The sequence below is a fragment of the Chinchilla lanigera genome, unplaced genomic scaffold (genome assembly GCF_000276665.1).
Source record: "Chinchilla lanigera isolate Chin_1 unplaced genomic scaffold, ChiLan1.0 scaffold00009, whole genome shotgun sequence".
Lineage (NCBI taxonomy): Eukaryota > Metazoa > Chordata > Mammalia > Rodentia > Chinchillidae > Chinchilla > Chinchilla lanigera.
This window is the reverse complement of record NW_004955410.1, coordinates 29,399,661-29,417,198: the sequence shown is the minus strand read 5'-3', so window position 1 is coordinate 29,417,198 and position 17,538 is coordinate 29,399,661. Positions and strand designations below refer to the sequence as shown.

Genomic DNA, 17,538 nt, shown 5'->3' with positions numbered 1-17,538 from the left:
GAAATCCTGGCTAAGATTCAAATGATAGCTCCTAAGACTCAAATGAATGATCCCTGGAATCTCTCCAGCCAGAACTACAGACCCTTGATTTTTATGATTACAATAAAAATAGGATGAAAAACTTCTTTGTAACACTACAAATGCTCATTAATTTTAATCTAAGAAATAGTAATGAAATATTTCGCCTATCATCATGAAAACACAGAACAGATTTAAAACTTAGTTTTAAAACCAAAATATTGTTATACAGTGTAAAGATGAGGCGCTGGGAAAAGAAAAGTTAGTAACTCTTAACAAACCTGAAACTGGGCCCAGGAGATAGCTCAGCAGTACACCGCCTGCCTGGAAAGCGCAGGGTCCTGAGTTCGATTCTTCATACCAAAAAAAACCCCTAAAACTATCATTGAAAAGCCATTTCCTTCACACGAATTAGATATTATGAGCACAATAAATGTCATGTATTCCAAGTTTCCTGTTTTTATCTCTGCACTAAAAAAAATTTTAAAATCAGAAAAAAAATGCAAACCAGTGTTGGTTTTTCAATTTTAAAAGAGAAAAAAATGTAAATGATTATTTGTGTGATGTTCGGGTAGATAAAAATCTTTGTAGGCATAACATTTATAGCTCTAACTAAACAAATATTGTCAACTTTTATGTCAAAAGAGGGACAAAAGGAGAGGAAAACTTTATAATATGTAGAAAAAAGTATAATACTATCTGATATAAGCAACTTTTCCAATCAATAAAAAAGGGAAAATCGTCACACACACACACAAAAAAAACACACACCTTCTTTCAAATTGACAAAGGTTAAAAAACAGTTACATATTCAACACTCAATACCTTAAAAGTTCTCTTGGTTTTTTGATAGAGCAATTTTGTCTTCATAAGTGTCTAAAACAATTACAAAAGAGTATGAACATAGCTAGGTTTAGATTTACAGGAAGATTTGGTAAAATGTAAACATAATGAAAAATCATTAAGAAACTAAAATGTGAGGCAGGAGGATTGCTGCGAGTTGAAGGCCAGCCTGAGCTATAAAGTGAGTTCAAGGCCAGCCTGAAAAATCTAGGAGGTACAACAGACATTGTGAAAGGGAAGGAAACTGCTCAAAAAGAAAGAACAACTGGGATGAGAGAAAACAGAAAAGAAGGGGAAATATATATGTATGTATACACAGGATAGGTAACATAGTTGTAATACTGACTTTGATTGCTCTACTGAAACGAACAGTTAATGTTTAAGTGTATGATCAATCTTACATGTCTATATTTGTTTATCTGAGTATCCAAATTGAGGATATCAATATGTAATACAACAACCATTGTTAATTTCCTATCACCTTGTCTGAGATTCTGTATTGCTTGTATTATTTTTGTGCTATTTTCTAAGTATATGTGTGTTTGTTAAGATGTTTTTATTCTTTTGTCTTTAAAATTAAAAAAATGAAAAAGACAAACAAAAGAAAAAAGACAAAATAAACAAAAAATGTCTAATAAGATGAAAATGTATTATACATACATTATACTACCTCCACATAATGAAAGTCTATGGAGCAACTACAAACTGTAGGATATCACATATACTATTGTTAGGAATAAAAAAATCAATACAGTATCTTTTGAAAGGCAATTTGAAAATAACTATTAAAGTTAAATATCCATTGACCTAGGAATTCCACTTGAAGGAATTTATTCTACAGATTTAGGCATATGCCTAGATATCTGTATAATGATGTTTACTGCAGCATGCTTATAAGAGGTAAAGATAGTAAACAACTAAAAAATGATATACTACACGCTGTTAAAAGCAAGAAATAATATGTAGCTATTATCATGAATGAGAAAGATGCATATATGTACTCACTATATAAGATATCTAGACATTATAAGTTTTTTTATAAAAGGTAGCTTTAGAACACTACATATGACACATTCTTATCTGAGTTAAAATATATGTATACATCCATTGAAGGTTTCCAGAAAAATGAAAGAACTTTACAATAGTGAAATACTGAAAACAACGTACTACTTCATCCATAAAAGATAAAAAATAAATCAAGGTAAATCTGCACAATGAAATATTATGCAGATATTGAAAAAATTTAGTAACTCTATAAACTGATGAGTGGCAGTTTATATTGTCCAATAAAAAGGAAGGTAAAGATAGTATGCTACTTTTTTTTAAAGAAAGATAAACATATACATGCAGTACATACGCACATAAAAGCTTAATTTTCCAAAAGAGACATGGCAAAGATAAACTAAAAAGTAATGAAAATATTTACCTAAAGGAATAGGTAAGAAAAAAAGAAAAACAGGGAAGAGACTGAGATGTCTGAGTAAATTTTTAAAAATCATTTTGACTTTAAAAAAATGCAACTGCTTTACACATTCAAAAAATAAAACTAAATCAAAACTGGAAAAAGCAAATCTCACTGCATTACAAATTTATAAATATATAAAAAATGAATTCAAGTAACTTATAAACATGGTGTTCCATGTATCCTTAGAAAATTACATTGAAAGAAAAAAAAGGTCCAAAAAGGACTTTAATTTTCTTTAGCACATTTATTGTTGAAAGTGACATTGACATAGTAATAATTGTGATACTGCTGGTGTGTATAACTGGACAGAACACATGAATAATGTTTAGAAAACGAACAATTCTCACAATGGGAAAAGAATGTAAATATGTAATGGAGAAAAACGAAGAAGAACCTTAAGACACTGACTACATATAGATGAAGATAACACTATAAGAACTTAAAAAGTCACTGGAAATGCAATAAATGCCCCATTATCATGCCAACAGAATCCAGTTCTTGGTTTCAAACTTCCATTACTGGGCTGGGGCTATAGTTCAGTGGTACTGTGCTTGCTTGGCATTTGCAAGGCGCAGGGTTCAATCTCCCGCCAAAAAAAAAAAAAAATTAGTAATTCCCTAAAAGAGTTGAGATTCCTTGGAGACATGATAATAACCGGTCTAGGGTACAATCTGAAGCCAAAACATACCACTGTGCCATAAAGCAAGCATTCAAAGCACTGTAGAGACATCAAAAGCAAGATTAAAAAATATCATCTGGCTAAATTTGGGTATGAAAAAGAATAACCATGATAATATAAAACAAATACACTAAACAAAAAGGAATACACAAATCTATACTGATATTATAAAGTGGGAGAGAAAGGAGTAATAGGAACTTCATTATAAAATACCTGGTAATAAAAGTAATGACAGAATTTAAATCATTACTTTGCAACCGTTAATGCAATAGCTAATGCAAGTGAGGATCATCAAAGGATAAGAAAAGTACCAAGCATCAGTCTACTGAGAACAGTATGATCCCCAAGTACTATCATACAGATTGCTTAATAACCACAAAGAGGGGAAAGAAAGGTATCTCTATAACAACAAGCAGATATAGCTTTAAACAAATTACCAAAGTTAACATCATCAAGAACGAAATGACTTTACATGACTTTTGATATGCCTATAATCAACTACATCTTTTCTTGCTAAAAATGTATGACCAAAATCCAGCCATGGTGAAATAACAGACAAATCCAAACTATGGAACATTCTTTCACACAAGCCTTACTTCTTCAGAAAGACCATCAGTTGTGATCAAAAAATATGGTGACTGCTGTTTTTTTTTTTTTTTTTAAATTGCAATAAAAGACACATTGCCATTAATCCCCTTCAAACAATCCCTCCTTGCTTCAAACACAGTTGTCCCATCATTCTTGCTACTTTCTGAAGCCGTTTTAGAAGTCTTCTTTTGTGAGTGTCTTCAGGAACACTGTCATGGCTACCTTGATATCCTGAATCATTCAAAACGTTCACCTTTCACGGTAATTTTGACAGTAGGGAAGAGCCAGAAGTCACATAGTACCAGATTCAGGAAATAAGACCAACTGAGGACACACCGCAATGTTTTCAACAAGTCTGCCTTTCTGTTTGATGGCATTCAGCAATGCAATTCACTATATTTTTTATTGTACCTTGTAAAGACCCTCCAGAATGAGTATTTCCATAACTGCTTCAAAAAAGGGCAAGAATGACAGGATAAGTGTTTGACATGAGGGGAAGTATTTTGAGGAGGATTGATAGCAGTGTGTCTTTTAATGTAATAAATTTTTAAAATTTAAGTACACACATTTTATCAGTATAAGAATAATATTCCACATTAAAACAGAGTAAAAACACAATAGTTAAATTAATGTTTAACCTGACTATACTGAATCAAAAAATTTTTGTTATATAAAATTATATTTAGAATAATTGGAATAGAGAATAGATATACATAAGAATCAGTATTATCCTAATCATTATTAAAGTCTCAGAAGTGATAATAGTGCTACATTTTTTAGGGTGAATTACCACAATTCCTGCAACTATCAAACCGCAAAAAATCATGTAAATGGGAAAGATAAAAGAAAATATGGCAAAATATTTCAGAGTACAGTTATTCACTGTTCTGTTCTTCCAACTTTTCTGGTTCTAAACTTTCTCAAAAGAAATGGGTGGGAGAATTAAAAATAATAGAAACAATCATTGCACACATTTAATAAAGATGCTTTTTAATCTTCAAATATGTACTGCAAAAGTACTTACTTTAGGGGCTTGGGATATAGCTCAGTGGCACAGTGCCTGCCTGTCAACTGGGAGGTCCTGAGTTCAATTTCTGGTACCCCCCAAAAAAGTACTTACTTTATTTGAGGTTGTAAGCAGGAAAGCCCTTTGCATGTTTTCCTTCTCAGCCAAGCATAACTGAAGTCTACCAATCTCTTCTTTGAAATGAACAATCATGCTTTCTTTGTTTCCATCTAAATTCTTTAAAGTCTGGACCTCTGACACAAGTTTAGTATTTTCTATTTCTGTATTCTTCAAATGCACCTGTAATAGCGTTTGAAAATGTCAAGAATATTCCTTCTAGCTTCATGACCCAGGTTAAACTAATCAAAATTTTATTCTTGTTTTTCGTTTTTGTCTGTTTGAGACAGGGTCTCGCTATGCAGTTCAGGCTGGCCTTGAGCTCACTTTGTAGCCCAGGCTGGTCTCAAACTCATAGGGATCCTCCGGCCTCAATCTCCTAAGTGCTGGGATTACAGGCATGCACCATCAGGCCCAGCTCTCAAAATTTTAAATACCATTATTTATCTCTAATTCAGAAATGATCAGCAGAGGGGCTAGGAGTCAGGAGACCAAAATTCTACCAAATGACTACCTAGGTATATAGGAGAACAGAGCTTTTCTAAGCCTCCCCATCACCTCACATACATACACACGCACACTACTTCTTAATATTTTTCCTCATCTCGAAAAATTGCTCCTTTGATTTAGGTTCTCTTTTAAAATGTAAGTAGATCCAATTATTATTTTGGGGAAACATGTTATAGGTATATCCAGATACGAAGGCATGACCAAATTCTGGAAAACTGGGGCGGGGGGGCACATTAAAAAACATTACCTAGGAGCTGGGGATTTAGCTCAGCGGCACAGCACCTGCCTGGCAAGCGCAAGGTCGTGAGTTCGATTTCCAGTACCAGAAAAAAAAAAAACATTACCTAAAGCAATTCAATTTTTTGTAACAGTTCGGCCCTTTACTTCTCATATGCCCAAAAAGTTTTTTTTTTAAATTAATCCAGCACCGTTTATCTTTCCATGAACTCTGCTGCTGATTTGCTCATAACAGATACACCAATCAAATTCAACAAATGGAATTACAAAGAATATGGACAACCAGGGTCCACTAGTAACGCTATCTTGTTTTGGTTAGGAGTACGAGAGAGATATGAATTACTCCTTGCACTTCATGGGGTAGGAGTTTGCTAGGTATTGAACCCAGGTCCTTCACAATCAGGCTACAATCCCAGCCCTTATTTCTAGTTTGAGACAGGGTCTTGCTTGCTTAGTCCATGACTTGTCCAAGCTAGGCTTGAACTTGCAATCCTCTTGCCTTGGCCTTCCACCACCATGCCTAGCTTACACTTCATTCTTTATATGTACAGGAAACTTTAGAGGCTAATTTCCGTTTACAATGGTGGACTGCAACTTCTGATTCTCTGAAAGTGTCACCAGTCAATACTTTTCCAGCACCACTTTTTTGATTCCCCCAGTTTTATATCAACAGCTCATGAAAGTATAAAGGGAAGCTGACAACTCACAATGTTCTTGAAGTTTCTTATCTGGAACTTCCTTCAGGAAATGTTTATCAGCTATTTCAGAATGTCTCAATTTGAACCCACAACATGACTGACTCTTAAGCTAACTATACTGTAGGTATGCTTAAAAAAGAAAAATTTCAAAAGGCAAAGATTCATTAGCAGTGAGAATACTTCTGTTTTCTCTTTTTTTTTTTTTTTTTTGCAGTACCGGGGATCAAATTCAAGACCTTGCACTTGCCAGGCAGGCGCTTATACCACTGAGCTATATCCCCAGCCCCTGAGAATACTTCTGTAAAATGACAACCTCTGAGGCTTTCTCCAAAAGCTAAATTCTAAAACAGTATCATCACTGAAATAAACTAATGTTCTCCCTAAGGTAAATATGTTCTTAAAAGGTAAAAATTCTAATAAATATCTTGTTATTACTAAACTACTGTAATTTTTTTTTGGGAGGGGGTCTTTTTAAGACAGGGTCTCGCTATGCAGTTCAGGCTGGCCTTGAGCTCACTTTGTAGCTCAGGCTAGTCTCAAACTCACAACAATCCTCCTGCCTCACCCTCCCAAGTGCTGGGATTACAGGCATGCGCCACCACACCCGGCTAAACTACTGTGATTTATAGTACCCAAATGTCTAAAATGCCAACTATTTAACCGCCTAAAAAGTAACTTTTAAGGCAATAGACACTGTGACTTGTGACTTCCGTGGAGCTCCCACCTCCCAGGGGCTGCTCATGCTCAGGGAAGTTGACTACGTATTGCGAAGACATGCAAGCAGCCCACGGAAAGGCCTTGTACAGAAAGCTATAAAAGCCTGTGAGTGAATCATCACAAAAGCAAACCTCCAGGCCAAGCACCCCGGCCAACATCTTGACCGTACAAGAGGCCAGGAGCCAGAACCCACAGCTAAGATGCTCCTAAACTCCTGACTTACCACCCTATTAGAGTTATGTGTACAAAGCAAAAGGTAACTAACAGAAATGAATAGAATAATTACCTTATAAAGTTCCTTTTCATCCTTTTCAGTCTTCAGCTGACACTCAAGTTGTTCTCTTTCATATTCGGCCTTTCTGAGTTTGTCCTTTAAACTAAGTCAAAATAAGTAATGTAAATATAAACCAGAAAAATTATTAAAACAATGAAGTTATTTTTTAAAAGCAACATAAATACCTGTCTAATTCAGTTTCTTTTTCAATTGCTTTATGTGTCACTGACACAATATCTTCCTCAAGCTGGAGAGCTTTAGATGTAGCATCACTGTATCGCTTCTTAAACTCTTCATTTTCCATTTTTAAATTTTGTGATGCTTCAATAAGACCCTTGGAAACAACAAGGTACGTGAGAAACAACAGATAAAGGAACTCTGTCTATCTTCAACAAACCGCTATGTTTTTATGCTTCGGAAGTACTGGGGACTGAATGCAGAGTTACATGCCAACTACTTTTTCTACTTTTAGACAAGATGTCACTTTTTTACCACATCCATTCAAACAAGTAACTAAGTAACTTGCACAGGTTGGCCTCACTGAATTTGCAACAATAACCAAAACTAAATGCCTTTCTGCCTTCCAGAAGAAAAAATAATTTTTATTTCCCTCTTTTTTATACTTTTTGTCAACATACACAATTCTTGTAAAATTTGACACTTTCAGTATTTGTCTTATTGAGTTATAAAGACAGCCAGAATAGTTTTTTAATAGCTTCTCACATTTTTTCTTTTTAGTGTTATCAAATGTTCTCTTGGCACTTCAATACTTCTCCCTAGAACAAAGACTAGTTTGCCCAAAAGCAAACACTTAACTAATTCTCTAAGTAATAAAAATTTATACTGGGTAAATAGCATTCAAAAAAAATGCTAATGAAGAATGTTTTTAAAAATCCATACGAAACTGAATACAAATCAAACTAATGGTTTTATTATAAGTCAGTTAACTTCATAGTGAATCACACATTAGTTCTGACTATAACTTGACTGTCTCAGAATTTTTTTCTGGCACTCAGAAACAAAGGCACCTGTTGTAAGATGTCAGTTTCTTTTCCAAAGGCATAAAACTGATAAGGTAGAGTTGTTCTTCAGGCCTCTAGCTTTCACTCGTGAGTGAAGCAAAAGCATCTGCATTGAGGCTAAGTCTTCCTTAGCATGAAATTTTCAAACAGCTAAGAATCACACTTTCTTTTAAAAAATAACTTTAAAAGAATGAAATCTACAATAGAATTTCTGAACAACAAATTTGTGAGAAATATTCATTTGTTTATCACTTGTAAAGCATGCCAAAGGATATCACAATTCTAATATTAAACAAAGAACATTTTTGAAAGATAATCAAGCTGGGGATATAGCTCAGTGGCACAAGCACCTGCCAGGCAAGTGCAAGGTCCTAAGTTTGACTCTTGGTACCAAAAAAGAAAAAAAAAAAAGTAGCAATCAAACAATAATCAAGTCTGTTACAGTGTACATTGAGATTAAAAAAAAATAATCACAAAAATTAGGGCAAAGGGAGATAAAGAGATTTGGACATTTTAAACTCTTGAAGGGGATTTCTCCCCTGTTCTCCTAAACTGAAACATCACTGTTCCCAGAAACCACGATTACAAATTCCTCCAAGTCATAATCCTCTAACCCTCAGATACAAGTAATCAGATTAAAAGACTGTGAACTACCTATCTATGTGCCAAAGTAAACATATTTAAAGTAATAGCACATTTTTTCTCATGTTTAAAGTGACAGTATTCTGATTACAAACAAATATATATGAAGGAAAAATATGATATCACTAACAATTATCTCAGAAACAGATACAGCATTCTAGATTAATAACATACGTGGAAAAATTAGTAAATCACAACCAAAACACTTTAAATAACAAACTACTGGCAAAAGAATTGTTATCTATGGAAACTTGTTAGTTAAATTTTAAATTAAGTTTTACTCATTTGACTTAATCAGTCTTTTCTCAAATATGCTGCTCCTTAAACCAACTAAAATATCGCACTGTGTGAACAGCTACATAAAATACAGATGCACCTTCTCTGGTTCCAGAAATCCACCGGATCAAAATATTACTGACAGTATACAACACATTTTTCACTGTAGCACAGTAACAGACATAACTAATAAATAAATAAATAAATAAGCTAAATAAGTAAGAATCAATAGGTCATTATTTGTTTCCTTAACATTTCCCCCACAAGCACAACATGTTTAAGTTGCTTTTGGGTTTTTGTTCAGTTTCTACTGTCTGTTTGTACCTTTAAAATAACCTGGCTAAAATTGTAATTTAGTTCAGCTATCCAAGATCTCTGAATGTAAAGATCTTTAAAAGATAAAAAATTATAACCTCTTTATAAACTTCAAATTTCTTTAGAAAACCTTATACTTCTATTCAATCAAACAACAACAGCAGCCGGGTATAGTGTGGTGCATGCCACTCTCAAAATGAAGGAAAAAAACAGTTTATAAGGGCTGGGGATATACCTCAGAGGGAAGGCCCTAGGTTCAATTACCAGTACTGGAGGGAAAAAAAACAGTAATAGAAACTTATCAAGAAAATTAGTCACGAACAATAACTATCAGTCATATTTCAAGATAGCAAAGTTTATATAGCATAAAATATAATGAAGGCTACATTCCAGTCATTAACTGCCAAAAAAATCTGCTATGAATGAACACTCTTAAAATCTACTTCTATAAGAAAATAATAAAGCCAGTCATGATGGCACAGGCCTGTAATCCCAGCACTTCAGAGGCTGAGGCAGAAGGATTGTTGCCAAGTTGAAGACTATCCTGGGCTACAAAGTTAGCTCAAGGTCAGCCTGAATTGCAAAGCAAGACCCTGTCTCAAAAACAAAAAACAAATAATAATAATAAATCCAAAGCATTAAAAATTTTTGGTTGAAGTAGCAGAGAGGAAAAAATGGGTTACAAATCTATCTATATTCTAAATTATTTCCTGAACATTAATCTATTAAAGTTAAAAGCAATTTTTAGCACTGGGTTTCACAAGGTTTTTGCAGGAGAGGGATTGTTTTATTTTGTTTTGTCTTTTTGAGACAGGGTTTCACTATGTAGTTCATGTTAGCCTTGAGCTCACTTTTAGCCCAGGCTGGCCTCAATCTCACAGCAATCCTCCTGCTTCAGCCTCCTGAGGCCTGGGATTACAGGTGTGTGCCACCACAACTGGCCTTCACATGTATTCTTAAGGAGTCAAAGAACAAGTAGGAAAATGTAGCGTAATATAACTTTACTGTCTTGTAAACTAAAAAGACTTCAACTTTATAGCTCAATGTTCATATATTTTAGCAACAATGTTAGAAATCTCCTAAAACTATTACATAGCAAAGCAAAAACAATTTACTGGCTGTAAAGAAATTCATCACTAGAATACATATAAATTATAGTTATTCCTACGTGTTAACTTTTTGTCTTCTTTTCTCAATGACACTTTATGCCAGGCAGGGTGGTGCATGCCTGTAATCTCAGCACTCAGGAGGCTGAGACAGGAGGATCACTGAGAGTTCGAGACCAGCCTGGGGTACAAAATGAGCTTAAAGCCAGCCTGAACTGCATAGCAAGACCCCGTCTCTTGAGTATTTTAAAAAAAAAAATACTCAATGGCACTTGGTAAAGAAGAAACAAATTCAAACCTGATTTTTGGCAATTCCATACACAGGTTGAGTATCACTTATCCAAAATCCTCAGGAACCCAAATGTTTCAGACTTCAAACTTTTTTCAAACACTAACGTATCTCCCTATAAGTAATGAGATATATTGAGGATGAGTCTCAAGTCTAAACATGAAATTTGTGTCTTTCATATAGACCTTATATATACAGCCTGATAATTTTATTACTCTGAATAATTTTGTACATTTTGAGTACAACTCATTACATGAGGTCAGGTATGGAAATTTTCCACCTGTGGTATCACATTAGCACTCATAATGTGTCAAATTTTGGAGCATTTCTAATTTGGTATTTTGGATTAGTGATACTCAGCCTATACTAGCTACCAAATATCTTAAACTACCTCTGTCCAACTGGGTACCTAACTCAATAACAATAGCTTTCTTAAGACACAAGGAATGGTTTAAGTGAATTTTCATTTGATCCGCACATGACCTAAACTTTACGAACATTTATGATAGCCATGTGCATTTGAGAAGACTAAGCCACAATAAAGAAGCTTACCAAAATTTATGCAACTACTAAGTGCTAGAACTGAGAACAACTTTGACTTTCCAACATCGTGAAACAAAAAGTTTTCTAAAACAGTATAGGAACATTTAAATATAATAGTCAAAGTATTAAAATTTTTGTAAACTGATTTTGATTGTTGTTTGCTTTTGTTTTTGAGACAGGGTCTTGCTATGTTTCCCCGCTGGCCTCTAATTCCTGGGCTAATGGAACCTCCTACCTCAGCCTCCCAAGTAGCTGAGACTTCAAAAGAACACTATCAGGCCTGGTTTTGGTATTTTGGTTTTTACCTAGTCTAGATATAACATTTTTCAATGGTATTAATAAACAAAGTTTTAGTTATAAGATACTACCAGAGAGATTTTCAACATCCATTCACAAACTATTAAATTCAAAGAATATTCCATTTGTATTGTGATAGACTGCTGGCTATCTGCCAAATTACAACCTTCTTTTGACCATACAAATAACCTATGGCTGCCTAACTATACACTACTATATTTCCCAGCTTCTCATGTACCAAATTATAATCATCTAAATTCTCACCAGTGTAATATAAACAAAATGATATATATTACTTCCACATCTGTAACTCAGATCATTGAACATGCCTTGTCTAAGACCTTTTCTCCCTTTCAACCTGCTCTAACCAGAATATAACAGTGAACAAGTTTCTATCCTACAGACATAAATTCTCGAAGAGTGTAAGTAGCAACAGTGGGATGATATAAAAAGGAAGCTGGGCCTCTAAATAATCATGACAACAGCAAATATGCTACAGAGACTTTAATCACTTACCACATAATTATTTTTTCCTAAAAAAAAAAAGGCTTTTGTTTCATACTGCTGGGTTTTTTCTTCACTTTAATTCACTATTAATCATGACTAGTATTTAAGTCAACTTTATTTTGAGAGTGTCAGAAAAAAATTAAATGTGCTATGTAATAATGTACAAAACATACACCACTGACCGTACCCAAATTCAACTACTATTTTAAATTACTTCAAGCATCTGATTCATGAACAGAAAATGCACTAACTACAAGTCAGTCAAAAAACTGGAAATTTAGAAGCTAGAGTAAACAACCTAGCATACTGAAACAATCAACTCAAAGGACAAAAATAGAGAATCTCAAATATAAGTAAACAAAAATTACTGAGGAAGAAGCACTAATCACGCAAAAACATAGATGAACTTCAAATTCATTATGCTAAGTGGAAAAAAAGCCAGACACACAAGGTCACATTTTTATGATCTCATTTATATGAAATATCCAGAAAGGACAAATATGAGGAGGTAGAAATCAGATTAGTAGTTGCCTAGGGCTGAATGCACAGGGTTTGCAGAACGACTGCTAATGGGCTCAAATTTTCTTTTGGGGATGAAAATACCCAAAAATTCCTAGCCCTTGTGAGGCTGAGGTAGGAGGATCGCCATGAGTTCAAGGCCAGCCTGGACTACATAAGTGAGTTTAAGGTGAGCTTGCACTACATAGCAAGACCCTGTCTCAAAAAATATCAAAAAAAAAAAAAAAAAGTCCTAAAATTAGACCATGTAGCTGCTGGTACAACTCTGTAAATACACTAAAAATCATTCAATCATATACTTTAGGGCCAGGGATATAGCTTAGAGGCATTAGCGCCTACCTGGCAAGCACAACATCCTGAGTTTGATTCCTGGAACCACCCCCCCAAAAAAGACCAATCATATACTTTAATGGGGGGGGGGGCAGTATTAGGGATCAAATCCAGAGACTTGCGCATGCTAGGCAAATGCTCTACCACTGAGCTATATCCAGAAACCTGGATCAACACATTTTACCATGTTCGTTCATTATAAAAATCCTTAAAATTACTTATAATATATTAAATACAACTTAAGTGGAAAAGATACCAAAGCCATTTTGGTTTTTTGTTGTTGTGTTTTTTGTTTTTTTGGAGGGGAGGGTACCAGGAATCCAACTCAGGACCTTGCCCTTGCCAGGCAGGTGCTTATGCCACAGAGCTACGGTCCCTGGCCCTACCAAAGCCATTTTGAAGGGAAAATGTTTAATTCAATTTCTCAAATGTTAATCATTACTAAAATTTCTTTTTTCTTTTTTTCTTTTGCAGTCCTGGGGATTGCATACAGGGTCTTGCACATCTTAGGTAGACACTTACCACTGAGCTAAATACCCAGAACTTTAAAAAAAATTTTTTTGAAACAGTATCTCAAAGTTCCCTATACTGGTCTCAGACCTGTAATCTTCCTGCCTCAGTTTCCTGAGTAACTAGGATTGTAAGCATGCACCACCACACCCAACTCACTACTAAATTTCTAATTTGAAATTTCACAGATGTTCTCAAGAATTATGTATCACAGTAAATTTATCAGTCTGCACCCAATAGATAAGCAGAACATAGAGGGGCGAGACAGAGACAGACACAGAGACACTCTAAAAAATTTGTTGCAGAGATTACGACTGTAATTGTAGAAGCCTGAAGCCAGTGCATATAAGGTAAGCATGATGTTGGTAAAAGGAGAAGATAATCACCAGCTGAAACTCACCAAAAAAGACTGAAATTTGTGTTGGTTCTTATTTTAATTTTGATGGCCTCAAGGTCTCCTGAGCACACTATGGCCTTTCTTCACAAACCTGGCTCAGGACATGGAGAAACTAAAAGAGAATTTCAGAGAAGGAATAGTAGTTGCAACTAGTCTGCTGCATCATGCCAAGCTGAGCCAGAAGAGAAGCCACAATTAGTATAAGCAACAAAAATAGTCACTACATTACTTCTGCCTTCAAATCTCACACAAGCATCTCTCTCCTGGCTCAAGCTAAACAGAAGCTACAGAGAAAGGAATTCTGAAAAATGTAGCCTAACCAAGCTGACAATGCCACAACAATAAAATTTCATTTATCAAGTCAGGTATGGCACATGCCTATAAATACAGTACTCTGGGAGTCCAAGGCAGGAGGATCATAAGTTGGAGCCCAACCTAAGCAACTTAATGACTTGCAAAACCCTGTTTCTAAAACAAAACAAAACAAAACAAACAAAGCCAGGCATGGTGGCACATGCCTGTAATCCCAGCACTTGGAAGGCTGAGGCAGAAGGGTCACCAAGAATGTGAGGTTAGCCTGGGCTGCATAGTGAGTTCAAGGCCAACTTGAACTGCATATCGAGACCCTGTCTCTAAAAACCAAAATTAAAAAAATAAATAAATGGGCTGCGGATATAGCTCAGTGGCATAAGCGCCTGCCCTGGCAAGCACAAGGTCCTGAGTTTGATTCCCAGTACAAGAAAAAAGTAAATAAATAAATAATTTAAAAATAGCTCCTTGCAGCCTTTTGATTTAAACTCCCTGATTCAATATATATTATTTTAATTGGATTATCAATGACTTTGATCCAAGAGACTATTGTATCCTAGTAAGTTCTGAAAAAATTTCTTCCATAAATAAGAAAGTCACTTGAATGACCTAACATTCAAAAAGATGTTAATAAAACTGTATGATGCTTTTTCCTCAACTAACCACTCCAAAGCAGGGGTATGTCTCACAATTAATAGTTTATCTTAGTTTAGTTGGCAGCATTTTTTCCTTCTTAATGGTTCTAAAATAATAGTATATCTTACGGACTCCAAGGTTCAAAGAACTAACATACTAAACTCTGCAAAACTTTTGCACAATTAGGCTGTTTTTTTATTACAAGTACATCTGATTACAAGAAACTTAAATAAATGTAAACTAAATCCCCAAAAATGCAGAATATAATTTTAAAGCAATTAAACACAATATTGTTATTGTATTTAAATGCCAGAATATTTGAAATGTTTAGAAAATGATAAAATATAAAGTAGTGTTTTTTAATGCCTCTTAAAAGAACTGGAAGAATTAAATACTAAAAAAAAAAGAACTGGAAGAACAACAAAAATAAAAACATTTTTAATAGCTCAAATAAACTAGGAATGCCCAGAATGGTAAGTTTTTAAATATACATTTTTAAAATCTTGCATGATCCCCCCACCATTCCTATGGCCTTTTCAAATCCATCAAATCCCATACCCAAAATGGAACACTCGCTACAACCAAGCTGCTGACAGTCGCAACTTTATTAACTGTGACATCTCGACCAGATTAAGTAGCCACTCTGTAATACCTCTGTAAAATGCAGGTAATAGTGCTTTCATCATAGGATTAAATGAGCTAACATCTATAAACACTGAGATCATTACTAAACTTTTATTAAGAGTTATGAGTAATTTTTATTGATCAGCCTCTTGTAAGAGAGGGAAAGAAAATTCTGTATTTAATGTTAGACAAGAAATGAATTAAAAATTATCCTAATTGTTACTATTTGTAACTATATTATACATGAATAACACATACCACAAGATAAAGTATATAATTTATTGTTTCTCAATTTATAACTATCATGTAGTTTTGCTTTTAATCTGTGAAATCCTATCTTATTCCTTCAAGCAGCCAATTACACAAAAGAATCTTAAAAACAAACATTAATTGAAACTAATCTCTTTTGATAATCTTATCCTAATCAATTTTCTAAAATTTATAAAATAGAAGTTTGATTATTAGAAGTTAATTAGCTTTAATTATTAGTTTTCTTTCCACTGGCATTTTATACTGATAAAAGACCAGTAAAAGATGGAAACGTTTACTTGTAAGTGTTTAAATAATGGCCGGAGGGGGCTGGGGATTTAGCTCAGCGGCAAAAGCGCCTGCCTGGCAAGCGCAAGGTCGTGAGTTCGGTTCCCGGTACCGGAGAAAAACCAAAAAAAAAAAAAAAAAAACAAAATAAATAAATAAATAAATAAAAATAAAAAATAAAAAAAATAAATAATGGCCGGAGGTGGTGGTGCACGCCTGTAATCCCAGCACTCAGGAGGCTGAGGCAGGAGGACTGTTGTGAGTTCAAGGCCAGCCTTGGCTACAAAGTGAGTTCAAGACCAGCCTAAACTACAGAGTGAGACCCTATCTCAAAAGGACAAAAAATAAAATAAAAAAAAATGTTCAAATAGTTTTACTATTTGTCAAGCATTGGAAGAGTAATAAGCTAATCACACTATTTTATAAAGTAATGACAATGCAATTAATTTTGTTTGTTTGTTTGTTTGGTTTTCCAATACCGGGAACCAAACTCACGACCTTGAGCTTGCCAGGCAGGCACTGTGCTAAATCCCCAGCCCTAATTTATTTTACTATAAAGAAACTAAAAATCTCTGTTGATTGCATTTTTAGTAACATGTTCATTACAAAATTTTAAGTGAACTTATAGGTCATACACTGTATACAGTCTTCCAGATATTCAAATCTATATATTCAAAACCTCAAAAAAAAAAAAACCACTAGAGCTACTATACTAAGATTCCTTTTCAGAATTTATACCACAGAATAGACTTAAAACAAGGGCCAAGGGCCAGGGATATAGTTCAGCAGCACAGCACCTGCCTGGCAAGCACAAGGTCCTGAGTTTGATTCCTGATACCATAAATAAACAAATAAATAAATAAATAAACAAACAAAACAAGTGCTAAGAAATTCATGGATTTTATAATCCACCAAGGCAAGACCAGTTTGAAAGTTTCTGAGTTGTTCTTGCTGCCCAACAGGCCTATTTGATCAAGATGGAAACTCATTTTAGAGGAAAAAGCAAATTCATAAAATACTGTTAAGTCCTCTGACTGGTAAAATAAAGAGGAGCTGTCTCTCTGAGCAATCACATAATCTCATCCCTCAAAATAAGTGTCAAAATACATGTTTAAATAACTTAAATTTTTTTGGCATTATGTACTATACGTTTAGAGTGCAGGAAAAATGCTATGAATTTCCATTCACGTTGGATGATACTAATTGAATTTTAGTATTTCCTTGATGATTCCTTTCTCCCATCACGAAAAATAATAAAACAATGATAGCTACTTAAAATTTAGGGAGAACCTCTATATGCATCAAGTACCATTCTATGTCCTTTTGTCATCATTTTCTACAATACAGAGAAAACATCATTTCAAAAATCACTTCCAGGAAGCCAGGTGTGGTGGTGCGTGCCTGTAATCCCAGCACTCAGAAGGCTGAGGCAGGAGGATCCTTGAGAGTTCAAGACCAGCCTGGGCTACAAAGTGAGCTCAAGGCCAGCCTGAACTGCATAATGAACCCTTGTCTCAAAAAGACAAA

At 34.5% G+C, this 17,538-nt stretch overlaps 1 protein-coding gene across 3 annotated transcripts in view; it reads right to left on the bottom strand.

Annotated features, from left to right (window-relative positions):
- Tax1bp1 (Tax1 (human T-cell leukemia virus type I) binding protein 1) overlaps positions 1–17,538 on the bottom strand; it is a 78,911-nt gene that overhangs the window by 28,007 nt on the left and 33,366 nt on the right. For 2 of the 3 annotated variants that reach the window (XM_005377467.2, XM_005377466.2), the window contains exons 6-8: positions 7,338–7,486; positions 7,165–7,255; positions 4,714–4,899 (exon numbers count right to left, since the gene is read on the bottom strand). In XM_005377467.2, the coding sequence (XP_005377524.1) occupies positions 4,714–4,899; positions 7,165–7,255; positions 7,338–7,486 (426 nt within the window). The remainder of the gene's footprint in view (positions 1–4,713; positions 4,900–7,164; positions 7,256–7,337; positions 7,487–17,538) is intronic. The other variant, XM_013510614.1, reaches the window with a different exon arrangement.